At 44.4% G+C, this 13,605-nt stretch overlaps 1 protein-coding gene across 6 annotated transcripts in view; it reads right to left on the bottom strand.

Annotated features, from left to right (window-relative positions):
- Positions 1-13,605, bottom strand: part of ADCY4 (adenylate cyclase 4) — a 183,414-nt gene that overhangs the window by 98,338 nt on the left and 71,471 nt on the right. For all 6 annotated transcript variants that reach the window (XM_068241582.1, XM_068241574.1, XM_068241565.1 and 3 more), the window contains exon 2: positions 6,796-7,162. In XM_068241582.1, the coding sequence (XP_068097683.1) occupies positions 6,796-6,978 (183 nt within the window). In that variant the 5' untranslated portion in view covers positions 6,979-7,162. The remainder of the gene's footprint in view (positions 1-6,795; positions 7,163-13,605) is intronic.

Genomic DNA, 13,605 nt, shown 5'->3' with positions numbered 1-13,605 from the left:
GATCTGATCCCTGGCTGGGATTGTCTTCTGTTCTGCTGTTGTGACCATGCAGGCTTGTGAGTATCCCCCACCCCGTTGCGTTGCGTTCCCCTCTCCTTCCATAGAGGGACCATAGCTCCAAGCATGCCACTCTCCCTCCTCCATAGAGGGACCACAGCTCCCAGCATGCCCCTCTCCCTCCATAGAGGGACCACAGCTCCAAGCATGCCCTTCTCCTTTCATAGAGGGGCCATGGCTCCCAGCATGCCCCTCTCCCTCCATAGAGGGACCACAGCTCCAAGAATGCCCTCCTCCTTTCATAGAGGAACCACAGCTCCCAGCATGCCCCTCTCCCTCCTCCATAGAGGGATCACAGCTCTCAGCATGCCACTCCCCCTACATAGAGGCACCACAACTCCCAGCATGCTTCCCCCTTTTCCTTACATGCACCACAGCTCCCAGCATGCTCATCCTTAGGTTTTGGGTCCACCCCCTCAGGGAACCAGAGTCAGTTTGACAACCCCTCTGATCTTCCCCAAAGATAAAAGTGTCACCCTGAGCCTCTGCAGCGTATTCACAGTAGAGCACACTCAGCTGTCCGGCCAGCATGCTTATCTGTGTGCTTTCATCTTCATCCTAGCAGGCACCTCATCAATGTGATCCCGCGGCACGAGTATGCACATGTTGCCAGATCATGGAGATGAGGTACCCATGAGGATGAAGCACACAGAACTAAAGAGGAAGGTGCTGAACGGATAGGTGAGTGCATTCGGCTGCAAATACTCTGCGGAAGCTCCAGGGGAAACTATTCACATTGGGTGCGGCCTGAGGGGGCCAGCAGCCAGCTCTGGGGCTACCCCAATTCTAAATGTAGGATGCAGGGCATGCTGGGAGCTGTGGTGAAACTATGGAGGGGAGGAGCATGCTGTGAGCTCTGTTGCATCTTCCCCTGTGGAAACACAGGCCCTAGCTAGCCCCTCGACTCTTACCTTCCCCTACCTTGGCTTACCTTCTCACCCTAAACACCTCCTCTTCAGTTCTAACTGCCCCTCTCCATCCTTTCTTTCCTCGGCCCAACCTGGCTGATCTCTCCTCACCCGGACTACCTCTTCAGTGCTAACTGCCCATCTCCATCCTTACACCCTATCCCAACCCTTATTTCTACTTCAAGTCTTCACCCTAACTGCCCTCCCAGTTCTAACTGCCCCTCTGCATTCATACATTTCCCCTAATTGACTTCCCTCAGTTCTAACGTCCTCCTTCTATACGCACACAGGTTTCCAGTGCTGGGTCCCTCCAAGGTCCAATAGGTTTTGCCAGTGTGCAAGCACCACTGTGGGCAAGAATATTTGTACTGGGCATGCACAATAAGGTCTGTATATGTCCAGTAAAATGAAGTGCTTTTGCATGGAGGAAAAAAAGTGTGCAAGTGCCTTAGTTCTACTGAGCATGTGCAGACCTTACTTGCGCATGCCCAGTACAAACACACTCGCCTAGGGCATGCTCACACAGTAAAGAAAACTATTTGACCAGAGAGGGTCCCAGTGCTAGAAATATGGGATGTAAGATTTTTTTTTCTTTCTGTAGTTTTGGGGGATTTAGAACGTTTGGTGAGGATGCTGTTAGTTGGGGGCCTGGCTGTTGACAGCGGGCCTTGTGTGGAAAAAAGTACAAAACCGGCCCTGGCTACCTACTACTATACTAACTGGGGCGGGGGAGCACACTGGCTTCCTGACGCTGGGGGGGGCTACCTAATACTTGGGGCATCTCTGACCACCTAAGACTGTTGCAGAGGTAGGGGACATAAAGGTGCCTAATAATATTGGGGGGGGGGGCAATCAAAATGTTGCTATGGGGCCCCATGATTTCTAGCTACGCCCCTGACACACAGTGTATGAACCACTGCGTAAGTGGAATAGCTCACATTTCTTGGAGGATTCCCTGCCTTTGGTTACACCAGTTTTACTTCTGATAGCTTATTATTGGCTTTGAACCCTCTGTGCATTTGGCATTTCCCTCCAGTGGCATTCCATTTGTCCAGGCCAAACATACACTAAAAACTTAACCATATCATTAAAAGTAAGATTAACATTAGCCAGGTGTTTGTACTCCAAACTAATTACAGAAATGTGTCAGGTCTTGTGCATTCAAGGTAAATAGCAACTATCCACATCCACAACAGAGGCCAACGTTTGTGCAATCACAATTGAGTCACATTATTGTTTACTTTAAATAATGAACTTTTTGCTGTAGGTCATTTCCACACTTCCAGAAACTTTTCCCTCTTTGTCAGAGCTAACATATGCATTAAAGCAAACCACTACAAAGAAGGCTGGATACAGTAACAAAAGAAATGTTATAGCCACCTCTCCCACTGTGTTCCATGCATAGACAAGTGCTGTCTGTACATTGAGTGGATGGAGGATCAGTTTCGAGCCTTTGTATACTCCGCATAACATGGTCCATTGACTTAACTAGTCATGCTGACTCAGCACAGGCCGTGCACTAAAGCTATGTACTCACCTCGTAATGCAGGGAGAGGAGATGAATCCAGCGACGTTTCCCTGACAACGAGCGTTCCCCTGATTAATCTTCCTGCCGGCGGATATGCCTGATGTTACACAACGGGCGCGTTGAAACTTCAATGGATCGTGGTACTTTGAGTCGGAGATCTTAAAGATCCAAACTTCCATGACTTTCGTAATTGCCGCGCAACGCCAAACGGCTTTCACATGATCGTGTACCTGTACCCACGTCGCCAAATCATGTAAATTGCCGCTCTTCGCTCAAAAAAATAATCCCTGGTCATCGGGAAAATTGTCTGAAAAATCATGAGGTGGGTGGGTAAAGGCCTTAAGGCCTCAATCTGTGCTCCAATTACAGTATGAAAGAGGTAGAGATGGTCAATGAGACGCTTTAAGGCTGGGACCCACTATGGGCACTTTGGGAAAGTGCAAGGTGCCTGCGATTTGAATAATTGCGGAAGTGCCACCCGTTTTCCACAGGGATGGTGACTTGGCTACTATACCACTGAAGTGATTACTCTAGGATTGCTAGTTGCTACCAAACTGCCAGGGCTGTGGAGTTGGTACAAAAATCTTTCGACTCAGACTCCGCAGTTTATGAAACCACAGACTCAAACCCCAAGTACCCAAAATTGCTCTGACTCCTTCGTCTAATTTTTACAAAGGCTATGTATTTGGTTCAAAAATCATCAGACTCCTCAGTTTATTGAAACCACCGACTGACTTCAGGTACCCAAAATTGCTTTGACTCAACTGATCCTCAACTCACACTACACAGTCGTGCAAACTGCTGCAAGCAATGTTTTGTGATCGCTCCGCAATCTCAACTCTGCTAGTGGGATCTCCCCATTAGGATACACTGGAAAAGCACTTTGCTAAAATGTAGCTAGTGGGTCCCAGCCCTGTGTCTTATGCTGGGCATACACGACTCATTTTTGCCAATCGATTCTCCCCTTCGATCGTTTCGCCGCTCGATTCCGCAGTCGATTATCTTATCTTCCGCTTGTTTTTCTTCTCTTTTTCCATTCACTTCTATCACAAATCGAGCGGCGAAACGATCGAGTGGGAGATCGGACATGTCGGAAATTATCTATTGAGCCATCTAAATGGCTCAAAAACGAGCCATGTATGCCCAGCATTAGACAAGTATGAAATGTTACTGTGAATCTCGAGCTAGCAGGAAGGGAGACAGGGAATTATGGTGCTCATTAACGCCTGGTAATTTTGGCGACCCAAAGATAATAATGTTAATTAACTGCTGGCATCAGCTGTGCTATCATACTGCATAGTACTTTGTGGCGATATGAGTGGACCAAATTAGCGGTTTCAATTAGTGGAGAGTAGGAGGTCGATTAGAGTTGGGTGGGGGGGATTAGCGTTAGGCGTAGGTAGGGTAGAGCCAATGTGAGAGTTAGGTTACGATAGGCGATAATGAAATATTGGTAACATTACTGTTTTTCTACAAGATGCAGAACACAAAGCTAAATTTTGGCTTTAGCATGCACCAAAATTTTCAAGAGCTGTTTTTTTGCACTCAATAGGAAGCACTATTTTCAGAATTTGCAAAATGGTAGCCCCCATAAAAGAGAGAGAACACTCTCTCCCAGCCCAGCCTATGGAGGCTCCGGCCCAGAAGATGGTTTATTACTCAGTAGTAGGAGATTTAACAAACAGGCCCAAGTAAATCTGGAGCAAGAGTAGAGCAGTCATCCAGAGCAACCAGTCAGAATCTGTGTTTCTTTTTACTAATACAGCCCAATAAGTTGCTCTTCTCTATTTTTGGCAAATCAGCCCCCTGTGTGATCTAGTCCAGCCACACACCTCAATCTTTCAGTACTCTAACCAACAAAAGGTGTAACAGAAATAACTGGACAGAGTTCAGTTTAAATAGACTGTGATTCGCTGTGATCATGTTTAGGACAACTCATGAAGAAACGGGATTTGTTTGATCACATCATAGATTTGCAAAGCTCTGATTTGCTGTGATCACATCCTGATTTAGCACAAGTTCATGACTAGCAAATCAGAGACTTACATATCTAACACCTAACCCAACTGATCACATGCTTCTCCATGAGTTCTCCTACACATGGCCATCACTTACTGTAAAGATTAGACTCGTATCACACACTACCACAAAGGCCATTTTAAAAAGACTTGTGTTGCTAGGATAGCTTGCACTGTAGTCAAAGCATAGGCTGTGTCAGCAATTTCAGTAATTTATAGCCCCAAGGTACTTAGCCCTTCACTTTCAGCGTTGTTCTGAGCTAAGTACTAAATTGCTATATAGCTCCTTTCTGCTACCATTTCACTCATCTGACATGTCTCTAACCACATGTTTGTAGAAGAACTGTTGTTTCTCTCAGGAATAAATGGCAGAATTTTAGGTTGACAATCTAGATGGCCATTTACTGCCTGGCAGAAAGCTGCATAAGTAATACATTACAACACAAGAGAATGACATTGCTCAACAATGGAACACAAATAGCAAGCTTTGCGATGTCTAGTCTACTTCTTTGATCATATTTACAGATGATAGTGTAGCCATGCCAGAAGCAGGCTGGTTCAGATGGGAGTCTGAAACCGCAGCACTGAGTCTTGCTCAAATGCTTTTCTGGTTATGCTTTTGGCAACCTTCGGCGGTGTTCGGCAAATGCATGTTTTGACACCGAAGCACCTATTGCAGCCGATAGCGTTCAGGACAGGAAATGACAGGATCCAGTGTGCCATTTGCACAGACGATAAACAATCATCAAATGAATGGACAGAGCTTAAGCGGCCACGACGGTCATTATTCACCTTCCCTTTATTGCATATCCAGCACCAAATAACATCCAGTCAGGTTCAAGATTATGTTAAAAAAAATAAAATATATGTATGTATGTATGTATGTATGTATGTATATATATATATTTCACAAATGTCGAATAATGTGTAAACAGTACAAAGGACATTTAATTATAGTGGGAGTGAGCATCATAGCTATCTGTGCTGGTGCACACAGCCTCATAATCCTACCTTCATAACCAGCCCTCAGATAAGAGTAACATCAGATAAGTGTATCAGCAGGAATCAGTACATTAGAACCTGGCATGCTGCACACTCCTCCCCACTTTCCTACCTGGTGATCTCTGACTTCTTAAGGTGGCCATACATCTGTAGATTTTGCGGCCAATCGACCATCCTATTTGATCACTTTAATCAAATCTGATGAAAATCTGTGCCACAACAAGCATGCTCGATCGAAGATTTGGGTCAAAATTGTTTGAATGCATCAATTTGACATGCTGGTAAAGCTCCGGGCTGACATAGTTCATCGGATGCGTGGCACTTACATTGTGTAATAGTGTGACGACCGCGCCAAGGAAACCTACAGCCGCTGTTCCCCCAAATGCTAGATGTCCCCCCCCCCGGTACCCTTGCATGAAAATACTTTACCTGTCTGATGCCCCGAGTGTCTGCGCTGTACTTCCACATTCGCATCCCACATGACTACTGCGATATAGCATGTGCGACTCTTCTGACATCACACATGCCCTCTACTTGTTCTAACGCCGGCAGCTATGTGTGGCCCAGATGAGAATGTACGGCATGGACACTTGGGCAACAGTGGCAAAGAAGTAGCAAGGTGGAATCACTTGGCTGATTCACAAAAGGTTTTATGTTGATTTCCATCCTACCCCTAATCTATGAAGAGTCTTTAGTTATTCATTGAAAGGTATACATTTTTTTATAGTTAGCCATTAATAGGTGAAATCTTGTACAATATTTTCTACCGACATATTTTTCTGCTATCACAATACAGAATAAACAGTCTGTTGATTGTATAGGTGAACCTTAGATTTTGATAATGTGGGATCACATGTTCCTGTTGTCTGTGTCCTCACTGAATTTTTTTAAACCTAAATTCCATAAATATTTCTCATTATTTCCACCCCCCACATTACTGAAAAAAAAATGTTGTTTCTGAAGAACAGTTTTAAATTTTCATTGCAACACACAGGAGGACCAAATTGAACAGAACACCAGGAACTGCAGTGAAGATCTGACTGATCTCAGAAAAGTTATTTTACTGCGGTCTCTGTTCCTGTTTAAAATACACCCCTATTTCCAGTCCTGCTGACCTCATATCACTATGACAGGAAGAGAGGATAAACACAACACCCTTTCCACTTTGTCCAACGTTCGAAATAATTACTTTGACGTGGGTAAGAATTTAACAAAAAAGGAACGGTACAATCTAATGTTAGTTATACAACACAAATTATTGAAAAGTCAAAGTGCCACTTACCCGGCCAGTGCCAAAGGTGACTGCTATGAGCGCACAGCATATTCCCAAGACAATAAGAAGCAAGAAGAGTATTACTGGATACTGCTGTCGCAAGCGGTAGTAGGACTCACAAACTTGACCTTCCTTTTCCCTGTAACCTCTTGGTGTATACGGGCCCAGATGAGCCCTGCCGTTCTCTGGCATCTGTATTCGCTAGCTTTCTCTTTTGCTCCTGGAACAAGTTGTTGCAAGGTAGATCTGGTAGGAGAGTATGGAGCATAATTTAGGGTCCATCACAAAATCCCAGGAAGAAAGATGAAAGACCTCCGTATCCAAGACATTGTGTTGAAAAAAATACCAGTTCAAGAGCCTTAAGCCACAATGAGATCTAAAAATAAACACAATCAGATGGTTAGAAGATGAAATACAATCAATTCTCACTCATACTTAAAACTACTAGCTTATTAGAAGATTAGTCAAGTATCAATCAAGTGAGGTAAAGAAGAAAAATCTGATCACACCATTTATAGCACCTCATACTGTGCTGTTGTCTACCTCGTCCTTCTGTGAACCCACACTATGCAGGTGTTCAGTGCAGGTGCCAAACGACTTGATGACATGTATGATTTGCTCATGTACGATACTAGGGCTGAGAAGATGACTTTGTTATAAAGAAGACACCGGCAGGCTGATATTCAAAATTACTACAAGAAGTGCAGATATTTCTGCAAATCTGTCAGAGACTTGTAAGAGCTGAAGATAATTGATCTAATTTTCTGAACAAAGCCTTCTTCCCAGCCTCTTCCCACACTGAAGTACAATAATCAGCCTTTCCCTTGTCTGAAATGGTTGATAAAGCTCTAAAATATTCTGAGAAGATATGTGAATTTGTAAACGGATACAATATATGAGCTATTATTGGCATCTTTATGGAGTAACTCAGTTCTCAGAAGTAATCAGCCTTTCAAATGATGCACCCTTACTGGACCGCTCTCCAGTAAGTGCAACGTCACTTTAATTTACAGGAAAAACATCAGAAAATTCAAGGTACTGTGCAATTCCAAGTCGGAATGACAGAATAGTGACAGAACACTCAAGATTTTAAAACAAAAAGATACTACAGAGTATTCTAAAACACATTTATGACCATGCAACAACCTGTGGTATTGTGTTAAATGTAGTCTGATGCAATAAGCTTTATTGTTGCATATGAGAGTAATCGTGCGGGAGACTTTGCCCCGCAGGATACAGCCGGTATATGGCTGATCCTGCTGCTGCACAAGTTCCCGGCCGTGCTAAATACTATTCCCCCTCCAGGCCACCATGAATGATGGGGAAATGAAATCATCCGGCTGGAAGCCGAATGATTGTGTTTTAAAAGTAACTTCAGCTCCGTCTTCTGACGGCGCAGAAGTTACTCCCTGTGCGCTGCTATAGCTGTAATTCCTATTATGTCCTATGGTGGCGCCGGTTGCTCCCAAGTCTCCTGCGCTGGATTCACTGTGTTTGAACAATGCTCGGATACAAGAGGAAACAATGTACGAAGGCCAACTGAGGTGAGAGGTTTATGGAGGCTGACATTAGCTACATGCTTGTTTCAGGTGTGCGGGATTCAGACACTACTGATCCCAGATCAATAGGACTACAAGGTAACTGGTATAGTTTAAAAGGAAATGAATATGGAAGCCTCCATATCCCTCTCGCGTCATTCTTTTAAGTTAGCCAACACATGGTATCATCCGGATTCAAAATGTCTTGCTTTTACTTATGGCTAACATGATACAATACTCCACTGCTACTCCTCTCACATCAGTTTCGCTTTAAAGCCCTAGCTCAGCCATCCATTGTTACTGCACTGGACAGTAAATGTACGTGAAAATATGACTTTCTGACTCCTGCAGTATTTCTTTCAGTTGGGATGACAGAGCAATTTTACTTAACAGATAACTTCCTCCTATAGCATCATCACCAGCATGAGGTGTTTTGGGAGGAGCTGTGAGGGGGAGGGGAGGGGGGGGGGGGCAAATGCCTGTCTCTACCCCTGAGTACAGATCACCCACCCACCTCCTCCATATGTTGCTGAGAGATAAACTCTTTGTGGTCAGAACTGCAAATATGAGGCTAGGTTCACAGTAAACAGTTGCATAGATCACGCTTTATAATGACTGTGAATTTTAATGGACACTCGCCATAGACTTTTATGCAAAGCCTGCATGCAGTGAGTTAGACTACTGCGATCTGTTACTGCGAACAGGCCCATAGAGTTGTATGGGCAGTGAGTTGACATGCAGGATTATTCTGCAGCACAACTGTCCACTGTGAACAAAGCCTTAAAGAGTCTCTCAAAGTAAAACTCTGCTGAGCTACAGTGCTGGTCACAAATAGCTAATCTCTTAAGGCTCATACACACATCGGATTTTTCCAAACGACCGGTCGTTTGGACGTCAAATCGGGCGAGTGTACAGTCGGTCGTTCAGCTGATAACGCTGGTTTTGACGGATCCGTTTGGGTCGTTTGGAAAAATCCAACGTGTGTATGAGCCTTAACAATAGTAGCACAGAGAGTATCTGGAGACTGAGGATGTCTACTCGGTTGGCAGATCCATGCTTTCTAGGACCTCTGGGTCACGTCTGACTTCAAAGGTAATTTCTCTGGAAAAGCTCCCTCAAATTTGAAAATTATATGAATAATTGCAAAGTTCTCTATTCACCTTTACCAATACTGAAAAATCAAGGAGGATATATGTTATAGCTGCATATAGCTGTATCTCCTGTCATACATACAGTATCACTTTCATGTTACAGTTATAAATTATTTCCATTATATTACAAAACGTTGATCCTTAAATTACTGCATGTGTCTGACATCAGTTTCTGACTTTTTTTTTTAGATGACAGCACTGCTAGCTCCATGAGTGAGTTATCTAATCTAAATAACTTTCTCTGCTTCCGATCTGCTGTGACAAATCATTTGAGATTACAGAAAACAGGAAAAAAAAGCTAGGGGAAGAGATTAAGTACAGTCTCCCAAATAAAGGGGCCCATACACTGGTCGATTTCAGCCATCGATTGGAAATCGATTCTATCGAATCAGCCAATCGATTTGCGGCCGATTTAGATCAATTTTCTCTATCTGACTGGACGGAAAATCTAGGTCGATCTGCTGCTGGCAGCAGATCGATGTCCCATAGGACTGCATTGGATCTAATGGTCCAATAATGCATTTAGATCGATTTCCAATTGAAAAATGTGTTCCTAGTGTGTGACACACATCAGGTAGATTCCTGTCAGATTTGACTTGACAGGCATCTGACAGAAATCTATCTGATGGTCGAATCTGCTGCAAATCTATAAGGGCTCGTTCACATTGCGTTCCGCTCGCATTAGCGTTTGTGTTGGGCTTTTGTTGTCGCAATTTTTTTTCCCGGCGCTTGGGTGGGCGTTCCGTTTCTGTAAAAAGCGCTTTTCTAAGCGCTTTTCCCGAGCGTATTTTTAATTCACTCCCTGATGCAAGTCAGGTTGTGAACTCTTTAACCCGGAAAATAATAAATACAATGTATTTATTCTTAAAAACGTGAACGCAATCGCTGCACAAAGCGATTTTGTGAGCGTTTACGTTTTTCCTATACCTTCCTTTCATTGAGGCAAAATCGCCCCAAAAATGGTCCAGGCACCGCTTAGCTGAACGCACAGCGCACTTCTTATAGAGATTCATTGAACAGGCGTTTTGTGTGCGATTTTAAAAATCGCCTGTGCTTGAAAAAAGGCTAAAAACGCCCCTAGTGTGAGGCCTTAAGTGTATGGCCACCTTAAGTTTTCTGCACTCTGGCAATATGATGCCACTGTGATTTGGGGATATGACACCAGAATTTATATGTATTAATCTAAAATGTCAATGTGCCTATACACTGGAGGAAGAAGGAAGACAGAGAAGGTGACCAGAAAGCATACATATGAAATCGGCGCTGGTAGACTTGGGCGCAGGACACAGCCTGTATATGGCTGATCCTGCTTCTGCACAAGTCCGGGCCGTATTAATTACTATTCCCCCTCCAGGCCGCCATGGATAGTGAGGGAATGAAATAATTTGGCTTCCAGCGATTGCTGGAGGCCGAATTATAGTGTTTTAAAAGCAATTTCGGCTCCATCTTCTGACTGAGCCGACGTTACTCACTGAGAGCCTGCAACAAGAAATTCCTATTCTAGTCTATGGAGGCGCCGGCTGCGCCCAAATCTAGCAGCGCTGAAAAGCACTGCTCCGGACCAGACAGACCTTCCCAGCCAGTGCGGTGTGTAAACCATGATCTTGCGGTAGTGTTCTAGCTTGCTACACTACTGGTTACTGAAAGCAACATTCTTAATAACAGTCATGAGCTCTGATCCTACAGCAGTACCCCATGGCTGAGTGTATGGCTCCTAAGATGCTGGATAATATAAGGAAATGCGAAAGGTAAGTAAATAAAAATGCGAAACACCACTCTCCACAAAGTTGTCCATTAAAGAGAATCATTGTCTGGCCAGACTGAGTTAGGGCTCGTTCATACGGATGCATGGCGGCGTTTACCGCCAAGCGTTCAGGACTCGCCGGCTAAACGCTCCCATTCAAGTGAATAGGAGCGTTTAGCATCGTGCGGTTACTGTTGATTGCACAAACGCAGCATTCCGATCCCGATTTAACGTGTCGTTTCAGCCATCCCTAGAAGCAGCATGCGACGTCCAGGGTCGCCTAGCCGCCGCGGCTTCATGTCCCCTTGCGGGATCAGAAACGCTGATCACGACGGGAAGCCGATGATCACCGTACCGCCGCCCTGCAAGGAGATGTCACAATGTCAACTTTACTGGTTGTATGCCTGCTCCATGACAGGGCTTCACAAAGTACTAACACACACACACACACACACACACACACACACACACACACACACACACACACACACACACACACACACACACACACACACACACACACACACACACACACACACACACACACACACACACACACACACACACACACACGCGATCTGCAAAGGCCAAATCCAATGCAAGTTTCCTTATGAAGAAAAAGAAAAGCACATATTCTATATTGCATTGACTGTGTTCTGTTCTCACAAAGAAAAAAATATCATTAGATGTTATGACTGTGGCCCCCAACACATTGTGGCATAATCCCCTACCTCTTGTCGTTCACAATTACATTGATTAGTAACAGGAAGTGATACAGTAGCTGCGTGCCTTGTGAAGTCAGCTAGGTGGAGCACCAAGTGATATCCCTTCAGGGAACATTGATGTCAGAAATTCAATGCAGCATGTCTATTCACAGACGTTGTTTTTTTTTTTTTAAATAACATCAGCACATAATGCATTATGTATCTAAAAAACAACCTCTAATGCACACCTGTATCGTTTTAACACAATGGACAGAAAATGTAACACTAGCCATATCACAGACAGCCTGACTGTACCAGTTGTATTATTACAACTATATACAGTAGAAGCCCTCTATAGTAAACTCCAAAGGACCAGGAAAAGTAGTTTATTATAACAGAAGTTTACTATATTGGTCATACATTGTATATTTACACAGACGCATTTGCTGGGACCTGAGGACTGAATTTACTATATACAGAAGTTTACCATATCAGAGTTTACTATAACAAGATTCTGCTGTAGCATGTAAGCCTACACAGAGAGTTAAATGCGTGCATTAAACACCAAGTGAACACCTGACATAAGTGGCTAAGCAAATTTGGCCTAATTGGCTATTCATGAGGCAATACTCATCAAATGTGTTGCACCCAGGCTATGCTCAGTAGCAGAACGCAATGGACGTTAAGGTAAGTGCCTGTTTTTAAATATTGGGAGGTGGGTGCGGACGGCTCTCCCCGGCGCTGGCCACGCTTGGGTGGTTGGGGGGGTTCGCCTGCGCCACCCAGCCTCCCCCGCCGGGGTGCTGCTGTGGTTCCCAGGCAGTGAGAGCGCCTGGGACCCTGCGGTCCCCCGGTTGTATGGGGGCATTGGGAAGCCTCCTCGTGGCGCTCCTGGATAGTGCTATTGTAGCATGAACTAATTCCCGCAGGGCAACTGCTTTGCGGCATTGGTTTTGGATCCTGCATAAGTTGGCATGCGAAAGCGAATGCATATTTGCATGAGCATTGCCTCATGAATAGCCAATTAGGCCAAATTTGCTTAGCCAGTTTTGTCAGGTGTTCACCTGGTGTTGAATGCACACATTCAATTCTCTCTGTAGTGAGCATGTAAGCCTAACTTAGACTGAGGCCTGGGACCCACTACAAAGTGCCACTAGCGATTTGTGATAGCGTTTTGCAAACTATTCTGTGAGCGATTTCCCTACTCCTATACAATACATTAGAATGGAAACGCTCCCAAAATGATGCATGTCCTGCGATTGCGACTTGCCTAATCGCAATCGCTCCAGTGGAAATCAGTCCCATCCACTTACATTGGCAAAGCGTTTAGGGAAATCGCTAGCCATTTAAAGCGATCAGTAAACGCTCAAAAAACACTCTAGTGGGTTCTTACTCAAACTTTTTCTAATTGGTTCACTTTGTCTGCCTCTATACTACATAGACGTGGTAAGGTGAGACAATCCACATTGTGCAGCATATAGCCACAGGAAGGTTTCAGGCAGGGAACACTCTTAACAGAATCGCATGCGTTTTCTACTATGCGCTATGGGGAAAATGCATGCAATTCTGCTAAGTGTGTTCTCGGCCTCAGCCATATCCAATGAAAAAAACATATTAGTCCAACAATTCATAGTAATCCCCAAAATACTATCTGACTCGGCTGTGTCATAGGAGATTGGAAA

Source organism: Hyperolius riggenbachi, chromosome 1 (genome assembly GCF_040937935.1).
Source record: "Hyperolius riggenbachi isolate aHypRig1 chromosome 1, aHypRig1.pri, whole genome shotgun sequence".
In the NCBI taxonomy this organism is placed as follows: domain Eukaryota; kingdom Metazoa; phylum Chordata; class Amphibia; order Anura; family Hyperoliidae; genus Hyperolius; species Hyperolius riggenbachi.
Note: the sequence above shows the minus strand (reverse complement) of the source record. Positions and strands in the feature narration are given on the sequence as shown.